Source organism: Pavona decussata, unplaced genomic scaffold, assembly GCF_977016875.1.
Source record: "Pavona decussata unplaced genomic scaffold, jaPavDecu1.1 SCAFFOLD_131, whole genome shotgun sequence".
Classification (NCBI taxonomy): Eukaryota; Metazoa; Cnidaria; class Anthozoa; order Scleractinia; family Agariciidae; genus Pavona; species Pavona decussata.
Window position 1 is genome coordinate 1,138,486 of NW_028145545.1, and position 19,662 is coordinate 1,158,147.

Sequence of the window (19,662 nt, forward strand, 5' to 3'; positions counted from 1 at the left end):
ACCGTAGAAATTTTAAGTAAAATGCATTGACAATGTCTATCAAATATCTCTATTATCCATTCATTTGATATCTCGATTTACCCTTCCCCTGTACGGCCCCTAAACACAGCTTCCACCACTTTGAACGCCTGGTCATTTTAGTTCAACATGGCTGGAGTACTGTTTGAGGATATTTTCGACGTGAAAGACATTGACCCGGAGGGGAAAAAATTCGACAGAGGTGAGTCTAAGCTAAGAAAATACGTTAGTTTAATGTTCAAGTCTCAGTCTGACAGCATTTGAGCCCTCGCCGGGACCTGCCGAATACACATTAATTTAGGTCATGTTCAGCGTCTATCGATCAGTGCTATTTTCATTATTTTAAGCACGCGACAGTAAGTTGAAGTTGAAAGAAATGAGATGGTATATTTCCAGCCTGGTGAATGAATGAGAATGATGATTATTCTAGAAAGTGACGCAGGCATACTCGGAAAAAAGAAATCCGAGTGCTCCTATCAGGAGTCGAACCTAAGACCTTCCGATTACTAGTTCGGATGCTCTACCACTGAGCTACAGGAGACTCGTGGGAGCTAAGGCCATTAAACTAGGTTCATGGGACAAACATCCTGCATACTGCTAGGATTTGAATGTCGAACGTGTGGTATATGAAAGAAATGTGATGGTATATTTCCAGCCTGGTGAATGAATGAGAATGATGATTATTCTAGAAAGTGAAAACTTTAATACTTCATTAATGTCACTATTCCGCATATACTTTAAATTATTATTGTTTAACAAAGCATGCAGCTAGATAACAGTATTGAGACAAATTAAACAGACGACATGGTGGCGTAATTGGGGGACACATCCCCGTGGCAGGTTAATACGACTTCGGGTTATGTGCGCAAAACAAACGTAAGCCTCACTTACCTCCCCACTAACGTGGGGTAGGAAAAGAGTATTGGCAGAGCCTTTCTTATCTCCCCAGCACCATACGGGCTGGATCGGACAAGATAAAGGCAAAGGTATGAGATGGCAAGATACGAGCAATGCCAAGAGCTTGAGGGAAGTCGCAACGCAGACTTAACCGAACCACAAGGAGTGACCCCAAGTTTAATGAATATATAACAATCCTCCTCCAAAGGGAGGGAGGGTGGGTAAACAAAAGTTTTTAAACGTGTTTGCGTTCGTGCAATACTGCCAGGATAATGCCCTTGGATAGTGTTCTGACGCTTTTATAGCGAGACAGTGACTCAACGTTCGGCCAATAGGTACAAACGTACTGTAAACTAAAAGACGCAACGTGGCAAACTACTAGCCATCAATAGGGCTTTACAAAACAAGAACCAATCCCAGCAAAGGTAAGATTCATTTCTAGACAATTGTGCAACATATTGGTACAATTTCCTAGCCATGAAAGGCTTTTATCCTAACCCTACTGAATAGAGAGTATTCATTTATGAATGAGGCTTTCGTGTATACATTGTTGTATGCGGTCGACACAACATTTCGTGACCTACCACCCCTAAGGCGTCACGCTCCATTAAGCGCATTTTACCGTTCGGTAAAAGCCTTATGGTCGCCCCGTTTGATTGCATTACTGTACATTGAATTAAACTATCCGCAAGCTTTGCAAAGTTTCGTTGGGTATTTGATCGTCTGAGTTAATTACAGTAAACTAATTTAATACAAAATAATTGTTAAACAGTAAACCGTGTCTCAAAGGAGTTTAAAAGGTGCTTATTAAGAGCTCCGCACAAAAAAGGCACCAAACCAGGGATCAAAGATAGGAAAACTTGGGGCAAGATTTCCACACAACCCCATGTGTGTACATTGTACATTGTGTAGTTTCAGAAAATATCCATAGTCCCGACCCTGATGGAAAGTTTTTTGTTTTGCATCCCTGTCCCCCCAGGAAATTCGGGTTTAGCTTAATACTTTGCTTCTAAAATTTTGACTGTTAAGACACCCCTCTCCTCAGGAATTTGCAAAGACCTTCCATGGGGTGGGTGTGGATTTTTTTCTGGAACTGCACATCAATCATTTATGCCTTTTGCAGCCTAAATGAAGTCCTCAACCTCTATTCATGCACACCATTCTTTGTGTCCTTATCCCAGAATACGGCCGATCAAACGCACTCCAAACATGCATTAACCTTAGATGATGACCACCATGTTGACTTTCATTTCATTTCATTTCATTTCATTTGCATGTGTATTAGTATCTTTTAAAAGTTTTATTGACACCTAAATGCAGTTCAATAACAAGGTTCTTTTTATTTTCCCACACAGTTTCTCGACTCCACTGTGAAAGTGAAAGTTTCAAGATGGACCTCATCCTAGATGTCAACACTCAAATCTACCCTGTAGACTATGGGGACAAATTCCGACTCGTCTTAGCAAACACTCTAAAAGAAGATGGCACTCCAGATGATGGTGAATACAACCCTTCTGATACTGGGCTCTCACGCGCTGACCAGTTTGAATATGTTATGTATGGTAAAGTGTACAGAATAGATGGTGACGAGGGAGGCGTGGATGCGCCAACAAGATTGTAAGTACAAGAATTTCCAGGTGGACTGAAGGCTATAGCATAGATCTGATGCAAAAATGGCTGACATTTTAACATTCTTATTTCTGCATTCAAATTAGCCTGAATAGCCTTGTTCAAGGTGAAATATTCTTTTGATTTTTGAACTCAAGAGCGAGGTTAGTAAGGCTAATTTGAATGCAAACAAAAGAATATTATAATGTCAACCATTTTTGTATAGGGTCTGTAAAGTTACCGAGATGGACCACATGGAGAAAGCACCTACTTCTTTCCACCTCTTCCACTCTCACCCACCCTCACCCTCCACCCCATGTCTAGAAATGCATGCAATGACTACTGACCTGATTTTCAATATACTGTATTAATTAAAAATTCTAGCTTGGCTACAAGGCTTAGGGGATTATAAAACAAAAGGAACTAATTACCTATTCATAAGTACTGTAAGCCTCAATTATGTATTTTCTGTTGTTTTATTTCCCTAAGCCTTGTAGCTAAGTACAAATTTTAAAATGTCAAAATTGGTCTATTTAGGCAAATATGCCAAATTATAAAGTACAGTAGACCAGAATTGAAACTACATAGACTTTATGATATTTATGGCCCACAGTGTGTTTGACCATTTGATGAATTTGGCAACATTTTGTCAAATTTGCTAAAATCAGCTCATTTGCTTTAAACCTTGATCTTTAGTGAATTTGTATCATACCTGCCATTTTTGTCAAATTACCTGTAGCCACCTTCTTTGAATTCATCACTTCTCCTCAGCTTATCTTCATCAAATGTCACCCTTTGGTGAAATTTCATCGAATATAGGAGACCACTAAAGAGAAGTCATTTTTGGGTGGATAAGGGGAGCAATTTTAGTGATGTTGAGGACTGACAGGTATTTAGCCTTTGAGTCCCACTACTGACCAAAACATAATTTCTCCTTACCAACTCACTTCTAAAATAATCAACCATACAAGTCAAGAGAATAAAGGAAATGATCATCAAAGATGAAATTTTCTGATTTTTAAGGGGGCATTACACCTAAATTTGAATGAAATTTGAACAGGTTTTAAGATAAAGAAGAGATAGAAGAAAGAAAATGATTTTTGGAACTCCAACAGACAGTTGATACCCACGCAAGAGCACCCCAGGTTGCTAGTGGGCTAACTTGGTGTCCATCTATTAATTATTAACTACAAATTCCAATTTTAAAACTTTACTAAATCTTCAATATTTCTTACATGTATTTCTCTTAATTTTACCAATCTTTCTAGAAAAACTACTCCTCCCAAATATACTCAAAAATCACCCAAAAATTCACAAAATACCCCACAGCACAGATTCACGATATGATGGCAGGGTTTTTGGATTGCTTGAAATGTGAACGAGATATTTCTGTCAAAGCCATAACAAGTAGTGGAAAAATGGTGTTCAGGTGTAACTCCCCTTTAATCAAATTCTCCCAACTGGTACCATAAGAAATGTATCAAGAACAGTGTGGAGAATGTGTATGTTGATACTGAGGCTTAGAGGGTTTTTGGAGAGTGACCTCTTCCTACAGGTTTGACTGTAATAAGGAGGGCTTAATTACCAGTCAAGGGTATGTAAAGTCATGTAGATATCTGGGCCCAGTTGTTCAAAGCCCGATTAAGGTAATCCTGGGTTAATGTGACTTTGATTCAAGTATATTTACTAATCCATAAGGATTCGTCCAAAAGATTTTGTCCTCAAGTTTTGCCTTAGACTCTCTTTACCATTAGCTTAAAATGAGCCTTCAAAATTATTTTCAATGAGTGAGATGAAAACCTCGGTTAACTTTTAATCGTGGATGATTAGCGTTAATTGGCTTTCGAAAAACACGGCCTTGAGATTTGAGGGGTTTTTTTTTTGAATTTTATACAAACTTAAGGTGCAATAATTGTATAATTATTGTAACTCACTTTCCCATGTATACTGTAATCGTTACCACAGTAAAATTGTGAAAAAGAAAAATTCTCATTAGAACTTCTTTGTTATGACCTGTAATGCTGACTTGACTGTCAATTTTGATAATGAGGCTTATTTCTTTTGTTGTATTTCAGAGCTGCGCATGTCTCCTTTGGAGGTCTTCTTATGCGACTCCAAGGCGATGCCAATAACTTGCATGGAATGGAAGTGGACAACCATGTGTACTTACTGATAAAAAAACTGGCTTTCTAACAAGGTTTTTCATCCAGCTTGTACATGCATTAGAACTGACAAAAGAACAGCTTCGGATTTTGCATGCCAGTTGTAGTTCTATCTAAAGACTTGGAAACCATGAAAAGGTACACCATGTAATTTAGTACATGGTTTCAACTTACAGTAAGTACGTTGTGGATGTTAATTTAACATAGTTTTGGTTTAAAATATTTCAAATTGGTTGACATTTCAATTTCCTTGTCTCAAGGTCACTGCTAACTCCAGAACGGAGGAAATAAAAAAAAAAGAAAGAAAGAAAGAAAACATCGAGGCACAATCTCTTTCCCAGGATCTCTGCTCTTCATGAGAAGGAGAGAGACCCTGGGAACGAGGCTGATGGTGGCAGTGGTTTGTAAGACTTGAAACCAGACACTAATTTGAATCACAACACGGACACCCTTGAAACCACATTTGAGTACATGTCTAAAAAGTACAAACATTTTTTTAGCGGCATGCAGTGTGTGCTCTGTCCGTAGTTTGACGTGGACAAAGAAACCTCCATATACAAGTCGAGTTGTTGGTTCTTCTCGTTTTTCAATCCACCAAAATCCAAGGCGTCTTTCCTGATTTTTCAGCAGTTATTGCTTGGTATAAGGAGTTTGAATATCTAATATAGTTAAGGTGAGGATATGTTGTTGTACGTCGCTCGTTTCATGATTAAATATTCGATAAGTTTAAGCAAATGCCAGTACGTGACAGAGAGGTTTTAACTAACAGCAAGTACATGTGCACTGTACACGTAACATTAACGACAACCAAACAACGTGCAAACTGGGCTTGTACGTGTAGATACAGGCAATAACACGAAAAGGCGTGGCTCATTTGTAAGAAAGAGGTTTTGGAATTGTCGTCGTGGTAATAATATTCCTATACAAGAAGCAAAAAACAGAGTAAACAAGGAAGCCAGCAAGGCCAAACTAAATTCTAATTGTTCGTTTAATGGAGGCTTTCTTTGCCTTAATTTTAATGGTAGTTTTAAGGACTTTGACAACTGGCCGTTAATTATAGATTGGCCGCTTAGTACAGTATAGGAGGCCACTTGGATTAACTGCAATACAAGACTTCAGATAAGCGCGAGTTTCATTTAGCCACAATTTGGTTAACTCTAGTTGCGCAGGAGTAGCGCGTGATAAAGTTAAAGTGCGTACACTTTTTATTATAATAATTTTTTTTTTCTTTTCTGTAAGGGATTTCTTTGTAATGTTACTGCTCAGTAGTTTTCCTTTTGAATGGTCAAAGTTTGAAGATTTCATGCACAGACTCCAAACTAGGAACCACCTTGTGCAACATAATACTGAAAAAGCACCACAGGAAAGTACTGCTCAGTAGTTTTCATTTGATTGGTCACACTTTGGGATTTCATCCTCAGGCTGAAAATTTAGAATCACCTTGTACAGCGTAGTAAACAGCACCACAGGAAAGTACTGCTCAGTAGCTTTTATTTCAATAGTCAAACTTTGGGATTTCATTCACTGACTCAAAATGTAGAACCACCTTGTACAACATAATAAACAACACCACAGGAAAGTACTGCTCGGTAGCTTTCAGTGGAATGGCCACAGTTCAAATATTTCATCCACACATTGAAACGTCAGAACCACCTTGAACAGCATAATGATTAGCACCACCAGAAAGTACTGCACAGTAGCTTACGATTTTATCCACAGACCACCCTGTGTGGCATGATAAACATCACCACAGGAACGTACTGTTCATTAGCTTTCATTTGAATCACCCTGAAGCATACTAGGATTTTATCCGCGGACTCAAAAAGTTCGAACCACAGTTTACAGATGATGAAAGTTGTAACAAGAAAAAACTGCTCAATACTTGGAGCCATATTGCATGACTAGGCCAAAAATTAAGGCGAATAATTTTATCATCGGTACACCTGTCGTAGAATAATGATTTTGCGAGAAGAAAATAGATGTTGACCACTTCTTTAGAATCAAAGGCCAGTTAATTTGGTGTATAAATTAACGATAATTCAAACGAAAATGTTACGTTTACAGGCACTTAAGGTGTTTGTGTCTTAAGTTCAAGCTTGCTCTTGAGGAAATGATTTTCCTCTTGATTACCGGAAAAGAACTTGTCAAAACTCCTGCTACGTAATAAAATATTGTTTCTCCCAAGGTGCCCCATCGAAGAAATCATCACAGAAAAAAAAATCTGCACGGAAGGGAAACCTCTGTCGACACAGAACGTCGGATTTTATATTGAATAAACTAGTATTTAAATTTCTCTTCACTGAGTTTGCCTGGTACAGTTTTTGCAATGTATAAAATAAAACTGTTTGATGCAAAATGTCTTTTTTGTTTTGTTTTGAAAAATCAGTATACGAAGAATTTTCTGCCGACGGCTTTACGTAACCGATAACTTCTTATAAGTTCCTTTGAGGAGCTAAACCTCAATTCACCTTGCGAATTCAATGTATAAAACTTATGCCATTTCAATATTTAATTCATGAATCCGGGCACATCACATTGCGTTTAATTAGTTTTAAAACGTTAATTTGAAAAGGCCAAGACTGAATGATTTTGGGAAAACGGCAATGAAAATTTCGAAGGCTTTTTCTTCTTTTTCCCGGCTGGGTGCCACTGTTTTAACTGACTTACTGCATGTATGTGGGAACTTGTTGAGTAAGAAAGCATTGATAACCATAATGAAAATAATAATAATTTAGCCGCATTCGTTATCACAAAGAAATGAATAACTGGCACTTCATCATTGGTAATTGCTTTGTTCTCAGTTGTTGTTCAGGACTTTTCATTCTTCGCAGCAACAGCAAAATCCTTAGCGATGCGTGTCAAAGGCGGAGTTTGTCGATCGCGAAGATCCTTTTTTCTACTAATCTCCTTTAATCTATCGCGTTAATTTTATCAGGAGTGTTAAGTAACCTTGACGCTGCAGTTGCTTGTGTAGCATTTGCTTAAATTCGCCAATATGAAACAATATATTTGCTTTCCGTGTTTACAATTCTAGATTGCCTCTTCAGCGCTGACTGTGAAGTGGCAAATTTCCATATCAGTCAAATGACAAAGTCAACAACATCCCTTATAGCACGCCAAGTGTTATACGCCGAGAAGCCTTAATGAAAAACACAAAAATGAAATAACCGGACGCGAGTTTGAAAAGTCGGCTTGATTGGTTTAAAACTTCACAACAAATATCAATCGCACTTTGACCGAGGACTTTTCAAGAGACCTTCTCAAGGATCATTTCCGAGCGAAAAGCACCGCAAATTTGCATTAGGGTTAAAAGTTATGTTTTTGGTTTCTTTTCTTCCTTGAATCCTAATGGCGGTGCTGTACAAGGAAGTCGCGTTAACGCGAAGGCGTACCAGATGCGAATCGGCCGTTGTAGCTGCGCTAATAACCGGCGGAATTGCTTGTCTTGTTGCGGGGATCGTCCTTATGGTGCAAGCGAATACAAAGAAAGCAACAGAGCAATGTTATTCTCCTAAAGTTTCGCGAGCTGTTAACAATGGATGTAGATTTTCCAGCGAAGCTCAGCGTTCGGGACTGGTGCAATTTTTGCACGAAGCGCAGGAGAAATTTTACGAGCTATTGCCGCACAAAATCGGCTTCAAACCCGACGTGACGTCAGTTGAGGTCCGCCAACGTTATAAAAGCTACGATTCAACGCCGACGCGAATTAAATTCGTCACTGACGAGATTGCCAAGCTGTCCGCACGGCTCGAAGGCATGGACATTGAAGAAAACAAGCTGGCTTTACGAGAAAAGCGGGCTAAAGCACAGCTATCGCATTGGATGCGACATATGTTCCCTTACGGGGTTCCCTTCGCTTATGACTACTACGCAGGAGATTGGCTCTTGGGCCCAAACATCTTCTGTTGGTCTTCAATTTGCTTTCTTCCCTTGGACCTTACTAAAGCGTTGCCGCATTTTCAGCCGTCAAACGTGGGCGAAATGGAGACGCTGAGGGATAAGCTAATTGAAATAAACCAAACATTTGCTCAATTTGTTGCAAACATGAAGCTGGGCGTGGCCGCTGGAATGGTTCGAACCGTGGAAGAGTGCAAAGCCGGGCTGGACGGGCTGAGGGGAGCTTATAGAGATGTCGCTGTTAAAGGACCGAAAGGTAAAGAAATAAGTAACGTAACTACCGGTTGATATGCTTCAATTTTGATAACGGAAAGCGGAAATGAAAACTTAAGACTTTGTGTTAAGTAAAAATTGAGAGGACGCAAACTCAAATACAATACGCTGGCTTCGAGCCCAATTTTTCTGTTTATAAAATAACGAAAATTAGACTCTTTTATCGATCTTATCCTTTTTACTTTTTATTTTTTAGATAGCTATATTTGTAATTTTTTTTTTTTTGTATTCTTTCTTTAGGTTTATGCAGGGCCTCACTGAGAAGCACATTTTGTGACGTGGGCTCCCTGTTAAAATATCTTATTTATTATTATTATTAAAATTTCAGTGTATACCTGGAAGGCCTTTTAATTGCCTCAAAAATTCGAAATTTCTTGTTAACAAAAATCTCAAGTTTTCTGCAGCAAAATGACAGCCCAAAAATTCCATAATATTGGAAAAACAGTCCCTTTCGTTGTCGAAGGAGCAAAATGTGTCGTTAAAAATGCCAAAATGGCCAGCTAGCATTTTTGTAAAGCCAGTAACAGCCGGTAAATTCTAGGAATAAGATTAATTTCCCTAACAATTTCTCCAACTTAAATTTTTAGCTAAAGGATGCGAATAGATCAATCTGTATTAATTTACACCAATATGTCTTTAAAAAGGCTATCAAACGAGCTGGGAACGCAGGAGCAGTATTTTGCTTAAATATTCTCGTTGGACGCCTATAAAATTTGAAAGACGTGCATGTTTTTCCAGATTCTTTTAGTGTGTAATAGCGCTGATCAGATAGAGCTTAGTAAATTGCGGTCATTTGCACAGTAAAGGTCCTTGGAGTGTTAGCCCGTGTTATTTTCAAAAAACAACAACAAAAAAAAAAACTAAATAAATAAATAAAAATAGAATAACAGTTCCGAAGCATCATTGATAGTAGTCTTACATTGTTAGTATTTCGGAGTTCTATAATTAACTGTTATCAACTGTTACAGTGCAAGTTGATTTGGTTGCGTTAAAAGAGGTGATTTTTTTTTTTTGTTTTTCATTTCCACCTGCTTAAAGCAGACCTTGTAAACCCAGGGAGTAATTATGAAAAATATTTTGGTTGGCCTGATCAGCTTCTAAAGGGTTTGTAGCATGGACAAACAGTTAAAATAACGAGTTGTTTAGTACACGTGAACTGCTATGGTTCAAAATTGGTTGATACCCTTTCTCAAATTTGTTAAAGTAATTTCGCGATACAAGCTCGAATATAAATAAATAAAAAAAGAAGTTTCATTTAAATTTCCCAGAATGCCGAATATGATTTCAAGAAAATCGCAAATGAGTATTTTCGTTCTTTTTTCCTTCATAACAACCCAAGCAAAGGGGTTCTTCCTTCGTAGAATGAAGAACAAAACTCAGCCAAATACGAAATACACAATCTATCTCAAAGCTGATAATGAAAATCGTGCTTATACCAGCTGCTCACCATAAGCGTCCGGTTTTCACTGTTTTGGCAAACAACTTGACGCAAAAAAGACAATAAATCATTCTTATATATACATTCTTTTTGTAAAAAGGCGACTGTGCACTGCCACTAAATTTCGATAAGTGCTGATTACTAATTATATGACCACAAAGAACAGGATATGATATAAGGAACAGTGGTTATATAAAAATAAATTAATATTTTAAGGAGCGTTGAGGTCAACCATGCAGAGTATAAAATCTTCTATTCATCTTCTGTGTGGTTTTTTTCTTTTTTTGATGTTTGTGCATGATCCAATTAAACACGAACCTTCTGTAAAGAGAAACATACCTTAAATATATTTGAAATCGGGAAATCTCCAAAATAAAGAAAAAAGAAAAGAAAAAAAGTCGGACAACATATGCTTTTTTGCCCAAACGAATTCCTGTTTTTACCCTTTCGCTAAAATATTGAAAATATGAAAATACGGAGGTAAAATGTAGCTTGAAGAGAGATTAACATTAGTGCTTATGTGATCATATAGCGCTCATGTTTTGTAGTCCAATGTTTAATTAGACTCCGAGATTTGTCGATTACTTATAATTACGGCAAATCCATTTGCTCACCAAACTACAGTTCCTAATCTTTTTTTAGTCAATAGGCAAAATCATTCGTCTTGTTTAAGTGTGGCGTTTCAAATAAAAGCTGAATACTGAAATAAAATTTTAAAATTTGTTTTTGTTTAATTTTGCTTAAATTATAACTTTTTTGATTTTATACACAAACGCTGCATCGCATTCACTAAAAAAAGTTTACTCTAACTGTATCTATACCAGGTATCCTTGAGGCCACCTTTTTGAGAAAAATCCTCCTCGGTGAATTTCTATCCAAGATGAAGGCGAACGAATTGGATCTGTGGAGATTAAACTACGGGAAAACAGTAAACGAGTCATTAAGGCAGTGGGTCATCGAATACGTCGGCGAAGCAATTCATCGCGCGTTAAGGTGAGTCGGTAATAGTTTATACCCTGGATAAAAACTAAGGGAACAAGGCAAAATCAAGAACATACTCCACACCCTTATCACATCGAAACCTTGTCCAAGAATCCAGAGAACCCACCGGCCGGTTTCCCGGAAATTTCGGTGACGTACCGACAAGTATTTTTCTATTGATTAGTGATAATTTTGGCCAATTTTTAGTGTAATTTTCCTTATGTTATTCACAGAATTACAAAGATTTTAAAATTTAGCTTTCACAATCAATAAATATTGAATAAATATCTCTGTTGGGAACATTGTATCCACATTTTACTTTTTGCACCCTGTAAGAATCGTGACTTCGAGACGGACTCTCAAGATACATAGCCCCACCCAGTTCCATGCAGGGCAAGGAATTTTACACTTTCTTAATTTGTTGCGATATACCAGCATCACTGATAACTGAAGGCAGTAAAAATCGCAACTGGTTGTGCAGTGAAAGCTTCGGAGTTCGTATGTCATTGAAAGAGTAGTAAAATGACAGAGTGTGATCTTTTAATAAACAAATATAAGGTGATTCAAGCAATCAATAATTCGCTCGCTCGCTCGCCTACTTTGTCAATCAATCAATCAATCAATCAATCAATCAATCAATCAATCGATCGATCGATCGATCGATCGATCGATCGATCGATCAATCGATCAATCAATCAATCAATTTACCAAACATAATTTATAGTATACACAATTAAAAGATACAATTAAAGCAGAAAGTGCCGATACGATGAAGCCAAAGGAAACCACGTGGCTTACAAAGGCTGTAAAAAGCAAAGAGATCAGATTCAAATGGTGCAGTTAACCATTTTTTACGTTCCATAGCTATGTCGAAAAGGAGCATTTACAGTACTGCATCCCAAGTATCCTGTCCAGCGGCTTAGCAAGCTTACCGCTGGATTATGTTTACATAAATGGTAAAAAGACGAACAAAAGGACAACCAAACGTCTCCCCACGGGTGAAAAGCTTGACGGGAAGGCAACCTATCTGAAGCTTCTGCAGTATTTCACCACAACTGAGAAATCCCCGGATGAAATCTATGACCTTGGTTGGTCAATCATCAATCGAACTTACCCAGAGGTAAGGAAAAGTGGCAGCTATCGGTAGCCACTGTAGTTTTTGCCAGGTAATTCAAATGTTAATATTTCACAAATAGTGGGCTCGATTCATTTCCCGAACAGCGTCTGGTAATCGAGCCTAACAAATAGGCTCAGTGAAATAACATGCTACGAAATCCCTTGTTTACAGTTAATTTACATGTATTTCCTTCACATGTAAATTTGTAAAATAGCACAAGAAGAACAAGAAAACGAAGATAAGTAATTATCGTAACTTTTATTTACTTGTAATGGCAAACAAAGGAACAGGGACAAGAACAAGGAAACAACACAAAATCTCAGTCTCTGTTTCAGTCTTTCAGCCACTTCAACCGCTTTTTGCTTTCTTGTTTGTGTTGAGATTTATTTCATGTGCGGAAAAATCAGTATTTTCACCTCATTTGCTCTCATTAATTTTAAGGTCTTAAATCTAACTCGACACGTCACCCAAGAAAACGACCACCAGAGTGCGAAAGAAAAGTTCATCGGCATACTTAACAGATCGGAAATGTTTTATAACAAGGAGGAAATTCCAGAGAACGAATCAAATGAAACAGCTCACAAGCTGTGTAGTACAATCAGTGGAGCAAAGAGATACTGTCCTGTTCGCTGGAACGCCATGCAAAACTGGTTTGCGCATGCTCGAGAGGTAAGGTTGTTCAGTTAACATTCGTTTTGATCTCTCAAACTGACATTGGACATTCACTTAAAGGGAGGGGTTCACGGTTCTGTGCATGTCCATGAATCAAAATACTTTTTCGCCTTTGCTCGCTATGACCCAAGCCTGTTTAACTTAATTCGTTGTTTATGAATCATTCGGAAGGGACTTGGTAACTCGTGTGATAATTTTTTTCATACGATTGCGTCATTTGGCATGCAAATAACTGTAAACAAATCAACCGTGGAATAAATCCTACGGGTCAATGCTAAATTCAATATCGACAATATGAGTACAATCCACTGGCATTTTCTGTGAATTTTGGTCATGTGTCATTTTTCTTGGACTAATTATAGAATGTGATTACTGAGGTGCATGTGAGTGGGATTTTTAAGGCCATAAAGTTGATAAGAAAGAGAAAGAAAAAACATTTAGATTCATGCACATGCGCTGAAATGTGAATCCCTCCCTTTAAAATTATATCAGGTGATGATATTTCAAGACGAAGAGAAAGGGAAAAAAATAATAAAATAATATGAACCAGATCGCTTGCTTCATTTCTTCTATCCATATCCACTCCAGCTAGACTCCAGCTACACCAACTAGGATTATAATTTAGTGTTTTTATTTAGTTACCATCACAATAAACGAAAGCTGATCGTTTTCGAATCTGTGCTCAACCCTAAATACTGTAGATTGGTGCTTGGCCCCAAAATGATGTTGCCTGCCTTGCTAGAGCTCTATTCCCTCAGTTCTTTGCCTAACAAATGGACTTCTGTTCCCTTGTTCATCAGTAGTATGACAATAAGGATATTTAAACCCCATAAGGTGTCCAAAGTCAGTTTGAGATAGGGAAACGAGTGTTAGCCAGGTTTGTTTTTGAATCCTTTCGTTTCGAAGTTTTAAAATAATATAATTCCCCTTAAATGTTTACTAACAGCGTTTTATGCGAGAAAAAAGTGATACATCAAGATAGTATTCCTTAACATTTACCTCATAACATAAGTGTGCTACGAACAATTAGTGGACAATTGCTGTATAGAGCGGTTTTCAATTGAGTGTCGAAAGTAATTTCGCGATTGCTTTGGTTTTGCATTACTACGTTCTGTGATTGGTTAAAAACAACCCGCGCCACTTTCTCAACCAATGGGAATCCAAACCCAATCCAAAACCAATCGTGTTTTCGCCGCACGCTTTTTCCCGCGCTTGACGCCGGTTACACGTATTTGCTTCGAATTCTGATTGGTTTATTGTGCTGTTTACATCTGTTTCGATTGGTCAGAGTAATTACTTTGGTTTTGGTTTTACGTCACTGAATTGGAAACCACTCTAAATGAAGCATTGGCATTAGTATAGTATTTGTATTACCATTAATACTAGTATAAGTGTTAGTATTAGTATTAGAATTAATATTAGACTAGGTAGAGTTGATATGGTGTATGTAAGACCAACTAAAACTATCTATAATAAAGAGGTTTCCGTGTAGAAAGTTCCATTGTTAAATTGTTCAAATTACAGATCATGGCAACCCTTGATCCGAAGACAATTGACATGTTTCATTTTACCGGTGCTTATCAGTCCACTCCAAACTGCCCGGTTCTTCTGGTTCCAAACTTCAATCCTTCATCTGCGGCTCCTACCTTCCAAGAAAGTGACTCTATATGTTCCAAGCCTCCTGTGTACACCATTCCTTTCTTTCTGCAAAGGCCTGGGCCCAGGAATGAGGAGTGGACCATAAACGCACACGAGGCGAGGCCTGGGCACTACACGCAGGTCAGTCGAAACTACAAGAAGATTAGTGCGTATTGAACTGAGTTTACCGAGAAAGTTGTTGTGATGTTGTGTTGACAATATATCCGTTCATAACTTAACTTGTGAGCTACACGGATGTTGTAAGGTTGTAAGATCCGTGCGATAGTTTCAGAAGTGCCTTTACTGTAAGATGTAGTCGCAGTAGTGACAGTTGTCGCGTTGTTGTTTGTGACGTTAGGTTCAGTGTTCTTTTAAGTGTTGCGTCTAACAAATTAAAGTCCTTGTTGTAGTTCTTTTTGAAAACGTTCTCTAAGTATTTTTTTTGTCTGAAAAACTGTCAGGTGATTCACAAACCAGTCACGCTCGCCTTGTCAAGGCCTGTATAGTCGTTGCTCTTTTCGTGATTGAAAAAATATAGTTGACTATTGAAATAATCAAATACTGCTCTAAATCGAGGAAATATTATTAAATCGATAGTAATCTCTGCAGCATCTAAAAGTTTCGTATTACTTAATTCCTTAATTTAGTCATGTTCTTGTGTCAATTTTTACAAAAACTAATCGAAACTCTCGTGGAGGCTTGTACAATTCTTCATCCAATTAAATTGATTTCAGAGTCAAGGTTACGTGGAGCACTTTCAGGACAGCTGTCAGGACCCCATTTCGTGGATTCAGGAGAACACCTACTATTTAGAGTTTGCCGAGGGATGGGCGCTTTATGCGGAAAATCCGCTGATCTCAAAATACACAGACACCTACGAAAATGACCCGCTGACCAAATATGGAATGCTCAAGTGGCAGGTATTGCTTATGCACTGTATAATAACTCCTGGTCCCAGTTGTTCAAAGCCCGATTAAAGGGATACTCTAGACCCCAAAACAACTTTCGCTTAAAAGGTAGCATTTGGACCATAATAAAGAGTAAACGGCACAAAAAGTACAAAAGAAAAAAGTAAAAGGCCGAAAATTGCCGGAGAAAGGCGAAATTTTCCCCTTTTTGAAGACCGGAAGTGGAGCACGTGATCGATGACGTAGAATGAAGAACCGCTCTTGTTTACAACACTGAAGAGAATATGGATTCTGGGGATTAGCTTAGTTATTTTGCTTGTTTTTCTTGTGAAAAAAATAGTACAATCGAGAGAGCTATGAGGGCGCTCTGTCGTATGTGTTTAGCCGTGTAACAGCGAAGTGAACTCGGTTACGGACTCTACAAAACGAGTGCGAAGAGGTGTTTAAGAGCGGATTGGTAAGCGACCAGTTATGCATTCTATCGCAAATTCGGTGTATTTCACATCCGCAATGAGATTTCATTGGCGATTGAATACGTTTTGAGTAGCATTAAAGTTTTCTTTTCATGGTACGGCGTTGTCATTTGAAATCCAGTTTAGTAAAATTTTTAAAAAAAATCCACGTAAATTTCACCCCGGGAATTGGCTTGTTAGAGACACAGCGAACAAAGCTCAGCGAATGCTTGGAGATGTGGGCAGCTTTCATTATAACGATTCACACTTTACAGGAGCGGTACCTGTACAAACAGCAATACTACGACGAAGTCTAAGCCCATAAATAAATTCGGAAGTCATTGTGTTGTGCTGGGCTTTCTGGGACATTAAACGAGTTTATACCTTTCCTTCCATATTGCGTATTGCGTTCTACCGCATTCGAGCTCACTTTACAGGGATTTTTTCCGCTAAGTAATGATACTGGCAATTTTTCATTATTTTCCATTTTAAAACAAAATAAGGCCTTTACCTTTGATATTATGCTGATTTAGAAAACGGTGTTCACCTTTGTTGGTCATTTTGCCCTGTCGCGCCACGTATACAGCGAATATATATGACAGTCGCGTACCTGAACTGAACTAGGTTAATGAAATAACTGCGATACTACGCGTGTTCGAAAGGTAAGCTTAAGTATCATTATCGGCTAATGCTAGTTTTCTTCAGGTTGCACTGCAATAACAATTTCTTATTATTTTTCAAACATACAGTGAACCCTAGCTAGTTCTGGTGGAGTAGCTTGTTTTGTAATCTGTATGGCGCGAGCGGCTTCATTGGACGTGCTGCTGGTGCTGTCCTCCACCGGGCCTATGCTCTTATTTTCTGATAGTCCTTCTTTAAAACAAGGTTGAAATGGCGTTTTGTGAGCTTTTCATCTTTCCACAGACACAGCTGTGATAATTTGTGGCTGAGAACAGTCTTCAGAAAAGTGAGCAGAGGTCGTGGGGTTAGCAAACAAATCGAATCGCGTGTGTCCGAACCACCCGTACAAAACCCGAAAGAAATGCGAATTTTTAAGACCTTCATCAAGCAACCATAAAACGATACGGTATTATTGAATTTTCCTCAAATCACGAACTATACATTCTATTTTGGAATTTTAAAATCAAGCCATTTACCGAATCTTGCTAAAGAAATTCAGGGGAATCTAACCGGAAAAGGTTTGGCGAGTTCTTCTTTCTACGTCATTTCCGGTTTTCGGCCCAAGCGCTGCTTCGAATCCCGTGATGAGAAACTTTTCGCTTTTCTAGGCAAAATAGCGGAGATCGAACTCCAATTTTGGTAAATATCTTTTATTTGGGTCATAAGCTTTAGGAATTTGGAAAGTTGTTTTGGGGTCTAGAGTATCCCTTTAAGCTAATCCTGGATTAACGAGAATTTTGTCCCTTAGTTTTGACTTTGACTTTTCGTCACTATTAGCTTAAAATTAGATCTTAAAAAACATTTTTGCAAGTGAGCTGAAAACCTCGGTTAACTTTTAATCGTGGATTAGTGTTAATCGGCTTTCGAACAAGTCTAAGTTGTCAACTTTATTTGGAAAAAAAGTGGAAATAACGATACAAGTGTGCTAAGATTTGTATGTGATTATCACCTGCTTTGGCTTTGAAATTTCCAATGCGTCACCATTTTTTTTTTACCTTTGTAGTTGCTATTTTAAGGAAGCAGAAGCTCTTCTCTGTTTTAAATGTTTGAGCGATCTCATAACGTCATTATTTCAAAAAAAAAAAAAAAAGAAACAAACAAAAACAAAACAATTTTAAAAAGCGAAAACTAGCGATGATCAATTTTTGTCTAACACTGAATAACTATTTCCATGTTTTCCAAAGAAATTTAAATTTGAACTCTTCTTTTAGAATTTTATGTGAAATTATTTAAAGACAAGTAGCTTCCTTTAAGCCTTTCATTTTACAGCTAATGTCTATGGTCGTAAATTTGGCTCATGCAAATGGGACACGATGACATGGTGTCCACACCAGCCCAGGGATGCAGACACTAATCTAAACAGCCTTTTATTACCGTAATTGTTTCAGATTTGGCGCGCCTTGAGGTTGGTTGTGGACATAGGATTACATTTCAAGGGCAAGTCACGTGACTGGGCTCTGAAAGCGTTCGCAGATTACGCGTGGGACACGAGCGACAAGGTGGAGAAGGAAGTGACGCGCTACCAAAGCATCCCGGGACAGGCTGTCACTTACATGCTGGGACAGCTGTCAATCATGGATCTGAAAGAAGAGACGGAGAAAGCCTTGGGGACAAAATTCAATTTGAGGGATTTTCATTTTCAGGTAGTAAATAGACCAATTCAGATTCGATTATATGTTTTTCTGAGTACATTGGGACCCGGTTACTTTGGACGCCAGTGTAAAAGTGATCGTATCATCTAGGTGTCCGTATTAAGTGGGTGTTCGTAAAGCGGGGTTCCATTGTGCATTATTTCTAGATGAATAGAAAAAAAGACCATTCCCGTAACAAGTCGCTAGGCTGGCCTGGATCTTCCCCACCTCCTACTCCCGCTCCTAATTTGTTTCCGTTGCAGTAGAGCCTCGCATTTCAAATTGCTCATTTCAACTGTGAATGATATTTATTTATCTATCATCTATCAATTAAATGGTGAAACGACAAAAAAATCATTGAAAAGTACTTTTTTTATATATTTTTTGTGCAAACAAGGTATTTTGTTTCATTTCTCGTAGGTTCTAAGGCGAGGTCCATCGCCATTGAATTATCTCAAAGAGAGCATTCGCAAGTACATAGCGTGTGTGAAGGATGCCCAGAGTAACCCTGACTGTCCGGAGATATTGCGGGCACCAAAGAACAAGGAAAGCATGCAAAATCAGCAGAACTCTCACCAGGACACCCAACTCCACTCCTTCAAAGTTTTCTAAGATAGGTCACAGGCAACCCAGCTTCAAGTTGCCCTTATTTGGTTGGCACCCTTTTCAGGCCATATACGTAGATTTCACTACATTGGGTCTAAAAAGGGGTCTAACTGTTTACTATTTTCGTTTGAGGTTTTTTGTTTCTCTGTTTGTTTGTTTGTTAGCTTTCAATATGATATAGATTTGCTGTCCTTTTCTTGGCTGAACACCGGGATAGGTTTTTTTTTTAGTCATATTTAGTTTCTTGTTTGTCGGCTTTCAGTATGGTGTTTCCAGAAACCATTACCGGCTGATAATTTCAGGAGAAATAGAACGAAAGTTAAACCGAATAAGTGCATTTTGACTAATATTTAGGCAATAAATGCGAGGAAACGGTGGTTTGTTTCAGTTATATTTCGATATAATTCTATATCATCGTCAGTCTGACGATGATATAGAATTATATCGAAATATAACTGAAACAAACCACCGTTTCCTCGCATTTATTGCCTAAATATTAGTCAAAATGCACTTATTCGGTTTAACTTTCGTTCTATTTCAGTATGGTGTTTATTTGCTGCTCTTGCTGGCCTGAAAGCCGAGGAAGATTTCTAAGCCATCTTTGATCACCATTTCAGTCAAAATGGTGGGATTATGATTATGTTCTCCAAAATTCTCAAAAATTCTTAGCGGTGAGCTCGAAG

General features: G+C 38.1%; 3 protein-coding genes across 3 annotated transcripts in view; 2 read left to right on the forward strand and 1 right to left on the reverse strand.

Annotated features, from left to right (window-relative positions):
• LOC146468405 (A disintegrin and metalloproteinase with thrombospondin motifs 6-like) overlaps positions 1–19,662 on the reverse strand; it is a 234,253-nt gene that overhangs the window by 152,310 nt on the left and 62,281 nt on the right. The window lies entirely within an intron of this gene.
• LOC146468412 (DNA-directed RNA polymerases I, II, and III subunit RPABC3-like) lies at positions 79–5,000 on the forward strand. The gene is made up of 3 exons (XM_085124583.1): positions 79–220; positions 2,271–2,532; positions 4,599–5,000. Exons 1-3 carry the CDS (start codon positions 148–150, stop codon positions 4,714–4,716), a joined length of 453 nt encoding a protein of 150 aa, XP_084980709.1. The 5' UTR covers positions 79–147; the 3' UTR covers positions 4,717–5,000.
• Positions 7,912–19,211, forward strand: LOC146468413 (uncharacterized). The gene is made up of 8 exons (XM_085124622.1): positions 7,912–8,838; positions 11,118–11,286; positions 12,139–12,394; positions 12,833–13,060; positions 14,588–14,842; positions 15,436–15,621; positions 18,131–18,385; positions 18,794–19,211. Exons 1-8 carry the CDS (start codon positions 8,034–8,036, stop codon positions 18,983–18,985), a joined length of 2,346 nt encoding a protein of 781 aa, XP_084980748.1. The 5' UTR covers positions 7,912–8,033; the 3' UTR covers positions 18,986–19,211.